This window comes from Carcharodon carcharias, chromosome 1 (genome assembly GCF_017639515.1).
Source record: "Carcharodon carcharias isolate sCarCar2 chromosome 1, sCarCar2.pri, whole genome shotgun sequence".
NCBI lineage: Eukaryota > Metazoa > Chordata > Chondrichthyes > Lamniformes > Lamnidae > Carcharodon > Carcharodon carcharias.
The window spans coordinates 197,509,789-197,515,788 of NC_054467.1; the positions used below are offsets into that span (position 1 = coordinate 197,509,789).

General features: G+C 41.4%; 1 protein-coding gene across 1 annotated transcript in view; it reads left to right on the forward strand.

Annotated features, from left to right (window-relative positions):
• LOC121275766 (calcium and integrin-binding family member 3-like) overlaps positions 1-282 on the forward strand; it is a 42,131-nt gene extending 41,849 nt beyond the window's left edge. The window contains exon 7 of the mRNA XM_041183374.1: positions 261-282. Coding sequence (XP_041039308.1) covers positions 261-282 — 22 coding nt within the window. The remainder of the gene's footprint in view (positions 1-260) is intronic.
• Positions 283-6,000: the final 5,718 nt, after the last annotated feature.

Below are 6,000 nucleotides of genomic sequence, written 5' to 3' on the forward strand. Positions count from 1 at the left end.
TTACTCTTTGCTGATGATGTGTAATGATGAGATCCACGCATGCTGAAATCAATACTACCAGTTTTCCACCCTGGATGCTTTGGAATGATGTTGGTGGTCTGTGCATGCGTGAACCATTGCCCATATGCAAAACAATCTCAGTGGGCATCTTAAATGTCAGTGGCCATCTCAACAGCAGTGCTAACACAGCGCTTATGTTCATCGTGGATAAACTTTAAAAATTATATTTCACAATTTGTGTATATTCTATTTTGCAACAGCACTTTCCACATTAGGATCTGAAGCATCCTTATTGAAAACCACCAGTGGTACCAGGATTGGCTGCTACACAATAGAACCTTTTCAGCTCGCACTCCTCTACATGATCTTTCTTGCTACAAAGGAGGAATCCACGCTAACAATCTGAGAGGCCAGTTTCTTTGAGGCAGCATTGCTATTATATATAAACCTGCTTACTTCCCAAAAAAGAAGAGAATGAGGAAATCTATGTAATCAAACTCGATTTAGAATTTTCTTGAACAACATTCTGTCTTATCCAAATGTCAATAAATCACAAGTATAGACAGATTGAAGGAAAACTTAACAGAATGTACAATTGCTTAATGTAATTAATTGGGTCAAGCAGAAAGGACACTTTAAAATATGTTTCAGACAAAGTTTTGGACATTTATCCCTACTGCACCATTCAGTTTCATTACCATATTGCGGCACTGTCCCACGCATTGATCTCGGGAGACATCCTGTTCCCACCATCAATGCAGCATGTTAGAAATCTGTAAACATGATTCACAATGCACTGCCCAGATTGAACAAGTAAAGATTTACATATGCAGCATTTGGAAATAAGGGATGATGACCATTGGAGTGATTTTTTTAAAAATGAAGATGGCCCTCATTTTCTTAATGATTTTATCCTGCTTCCCATTCACTAAATTGTATTCCCCACACTACATACTGTCTATTAAAGGATGGACAGGCAGAGTTCTCCCACTTCTCTTGGTTTCCTTTAATGCTGCTTCAAAATTGACCGCAAGAAAATGTAATAAATTCTATCAAACACAATGAGAGTTGTCATTTTTCTAGTTATGAGCTTTGCTGTTGTGCTCATATTAGCAGTACTGTATTTTGCCTGCTGGATATTGTCAAAACATTGAAGAAACTGCAACATATTCCACTCATTGTATAAATCATAGAAGGCGCTTATGCTAATTGAAAAATTCTTCAAAATTGATCAAAATAAAATTTAAAAAAAAATCAAGCATTCTGAACAAAACTCTGGCATATTATACCAAAGACAAAGTTTGCACTGAGTAACTTATTGACAATGCGCATCTTCATAACAGTAGCTGTATGTTTAGGATATTATACAGTGAACTGGGTACTTTGCAAGTTGACAACAACAGAACATGATGGAGAGCTGGAAGAAATTGTGTTGATGATGGATCAACTGGTGCATCTGAATGTAAGCAAGGGTAATTTGATGGGGCAGCAGATATTTATTTGTCTATTACCTTAAATAGGCCAAGAAATATATTCAAATAAATGGTGATTTGAAGTTCATATAGCACACAGCATGGCATAACTTTCCCCTCTATCTCCAAATTAAAACAGGCACTAATTGTGCTCATTATTGCTCACTACCTTTTAAAAGCCTTTGTTTAACCTCAGACCAAACCAGATGGAACAAAGTCTCCTCTTTACAACCTTTAAAGTTGCCAAATATGCTGTACCTTTGGAGGTGTCATCTTTTGGATGAGACCATAAACCAATTCCCTATCTGTCTGCTTGGATAGATGTTAAAGATCTATTTCATGGTGCTCTTTCCAAGGGAAAGGGCGTTATCCCCAGTGTGCTGACCAACAGTTATCTCTCAATCATCATCACAAAACAGATTATCTGCTTGTAATCACATTGCTTTTTGAGGAAATTTGCCCTGCACAGATTGGCTTCCACGTTTCCTACAACAATGACTTCACTTCAAAAGTATTTCATTGGTTGTAAAGTGCTTTGAGACATAACGTAGTTGTGAAAACGTTCTATACAAATGCAAATCTTTTTTCTTTTTAAAAACAAAGAGATGCAACAAAATAAAATTACTGCTAAAATGGATTGTGCAGCTGGGAATACAGAATAAGCGTTCCAAAAAATCAATTCTAAAAGCCTGAGTTAGACCAAGATGATGTACAGTTGAGAAATGCCAGTTCCCAATGCTGTTGGAACATACTAAACCACAGTATCAGGCCTTTGACATTTAAGGCAAAGATTTAGGCTACAAGAAGTTTCCTTAACACTGAAAATTGGAAGAGTATTTCGCCACCTTGTGGTGCAATACAATACATAATTACAAGCAGATTGAAGTCTTGGCTTGCAAGAGCCAAGGTTCGCAGTTTCATAAAGAAACAAGGCTTGCATTTATATTGCACAACTACCAAACATTTCAAAGCACTGCACAGCCAATGAAATACCATCACAGTTATAATGCACAAATCACAGCAGCCAATTTGTTCACAGCCAGCACCCGCAAACAGCAAAGTGATAATGACCAAATATAGAGCTAGATTTTATGCACCGCTGGTGGGTTTGAAGGTGGGCTGGCTAATAAAATGCAACACATGGCCATCTCGCCCTCCCCCAACCTGTCTCTGGGTGTGGAGGCATCAGGTGGCCCAGCAGCACTTGGGCATTTAAGGCAAATTAACGGCCACTTAATTTACTCATCCCGTCTCCACTATTTATCAAGGCAGGGGAGGCCCAAGCCAGGTTGTTAGCCTGGCAGCTTTTACTGGGTGAGCTGGTATTAGGCAAGAGGTGGGTCCACTTTGGGGGTCATTGAAGATCCCCCCCCCTCCCCACTTTAACTTCCCTGGCTGCTAAAATCTGGCCCCCGTTTCCCCTCCATGGGGCCTGTCAGCCAGGCCCTACCTATGCCTTGGACTTTCCTTCAGCCCAATCGCCATAACTTGCTTACCTTTGGTGACTGGCTGTAATCCCAACAGTGGCCACCACTCAAATCTGGCACTGCTGGGACTACAGAGCTGCAAGCCAATTTGATTGGCCACCAGCTCTATGAGGCAGACTTGCTCCCCAGATAGGGGCAGGTGTCTCACCCTGAGCCAATTAATGACCCACCAAGCACCAAGCATTAAATAGCAGCAGGGCAGCCAGCCTTTGTGTGGTTGCGCTCCCGACCGACTTTTTAGTTCGGGGGGAAGAGGGTGGGGTAGTGGACCGAAGTTGGGGGTGGGTGAGGAGGAAGGTAAGGAACATGGCATGGTGAAATCCAACCCATGGTTTTTTCTGATGTTGATTGAGGGGATAACTCCAATTCTCTTCTTTAAAATAGTGCCATGGGATCTTTTACATGCACCCAAGCAGGCATTTAGGGCATGGTTTAACATTCTCATCCAAAAGATGGTTGCACCAACAGTGCAGCACTTCAGTACTGTGCTGGAACGCCAGCCTAAATTTTTGTGCCCAAGCCTGGGAGTGGGTATTGAACCTGAAATCTTGTGACTCAGAGGTGTGCCATCTACTGAGCTATGGCTGACACTCAAATAATGCATATACACTCTTTTCACAATTAAAAAAAAATCAAAAAATAATAATCTGAATAATTTGATGCTTTGGATACTAGGTTATGGAGCAAGGTTCAAGCAATTAAATTGTTTCTAGGTGCATAAACATGAGGCAGGTTTTTAATAAATATGCAATGTATAGATAAAGGACATTCGTTGTATTTCAGGTTTAAAGTTGACTAGGAGTCTCAACCCCTAATAACAGGTCTACCCTTCCAAGTTCTACCAGTGCTTACCTATCAGTTCAGATATTGAGTTAAAATCTGCCAGAATTAGTCCAGGATTTCCTTCATCAGGGGTGTCATTCTCAGGCCACTTTGACCCTAAGGGTTATCCTCACGTTAAGAGAATAGTCTCCAACTGGTCATTAGACAACAGGAAAGTGCAGATTGGAATGATCAGTAGAAGGCAGCCATTGCTCATAAGTGACATAGTAAACAGCAGCACTCACCACAGAATGAATATATGCCCATAAGTTTCTAACCATGACTTTACACCTTATGAACGTTCAAGTCTAGTAACACATAGCAGACCGTGCTTTGCCAACTGCTTATTTCAGTGTGGGAAAGGCTTTGTCAAGGGAAAATTACTGTGGTAAATCTGATTTCCCCTTCAGGTAACAGGCTGGGGTCCTGCATCCTCTTAGTAGTTTCTCCCTTTTCACCACAAACACAAAATAGCTTTCCCCTCAAATCAGCCACAGGAAGCCCTTCTGTTACACACCTAGGAATTTGGAACTATAAAAAGGGGAACTATTCAGATACGTGCTTCATCAGCTACAAGTTTAACCTGCTCTGGAATTTGATGCATGATAAACTTGTCAGAACAGATGACTCCCGAATCTTACAATCAATGCTTTTATAATTTATTCTTGTGTCACGAAAAGTCCCAATATTGCATTGCTTGACACACGTCACCACATCATATCGGTTAAACCATTATTGAGAATGGTAAATGGCACACACTAGATTCCCCCAAAAAATTGCCACAATACCTTAGTGCCTGGAACAGACATTTTGAAATAAATATTTTACAATGCTATCCAATAAAGCATTGATAGAAACATCAAACAAGATGGGTGTTCAAGAGAGACTAGTACAGTGAGGTGCACACTTGCTCAAATCTTGGATATATTCCTGCTAAAATCTAATATTAACTGTATATTTTCTTGATGATCAGTTTGAGGGCTGCATGAGTTAATTGAATCGAAGCCCTATAGAAAACAATAAAACCATGCACTTGGATTTCCTGAGTCTTATGGCGCTCTGATCTCAAATAGAGTCAAGACTGGTTTGACATAGTTCTCAATGAAACAAAGCTTAATCTGTTCCTTGATTACACAGGAGGCCTCCAGAATGTGATATACCTGCTTCATTATTCCAAAAATCCTTTAAGAAATAGTGATTAAAAATGGAAAATGCTGGAAATTTTCAGCCGATCTGATAGCATCTGTGGAAACAGGCTTAATGTGACTTCATCAGAGCTGCTGAGAAGTTCCAACATTTTCTGTTCTTATTTCAGATTCCCAGCATCCAGTGTTTTGCTTTTACATTAGTGAGGTTCCTCAAGAGTTTAAAAAGACGGGAGCAACAAAAGCTGGAGGAACAGCACATTATTTTTCAATTAAGAACTTTGCAGCATTCTACACTCAACATCAAGTTCAGCTTCGTTTTCCCCCATGGGATGTGGACGTCACTGGCTGGGCCAGCATTTGTTCCCCTCCTTAATTGCCCGTGAAAAGGTGGTGGTGAGCTGCCTTCTTGAACCGCTGCAGTCCATGTAGTGTAGGTACACCCACAGTGCTGTTGTGGGGGGTTCCAGGATTTTGACCCAGCAGCAATGAAGGAATGGCGATATATTTCCAAGTCAGGATGGTGAGTGACTTAGAGGTGAACTTCCAGGTGGTAGTGTTCCTATCTATCTGCTGCCCTTGTCCTTCTAGGCAGTAGTGGTCGTGGGTTTGGAAGATGCTGTCGAAAGAGCCTTGGTGAATTCCTGCAGTGCATCTTGTAGATGGTGCACACTGCTGCTTTTCTGCGTCAGTGGTGGAGGGAGTGAATGTTTGTGGATGTGATGCCAATCAAGTGGGCTGCTTTGTCCTGGGCGGTGTCAAGCTTCTTGAGTGTTGTGGGAGCTGCATTCATCCAGGCAAGTGGGGAGAATTCCATCATACTCCTGACTTGTGCCTTGTCGATGGTGGACAGGCTTTGGGGAGTCAGGAGGTGAGTTACTCGTCACACGATTCCTAGCCTCTGACCTGCTCTTGTAGCCACATTATTTATATGGCTAGTCCAGTTCAGTTTCTGGTCAATGGTAACCCCCAGGATGTTGAAAGTGGGGGATTCAGTGATAATAATGCCATTGAATGTCAAAGGGCGATTTTTAGGTTGTCTCTTGTTGGAGATGGTCATTGCCTGGCACTTGC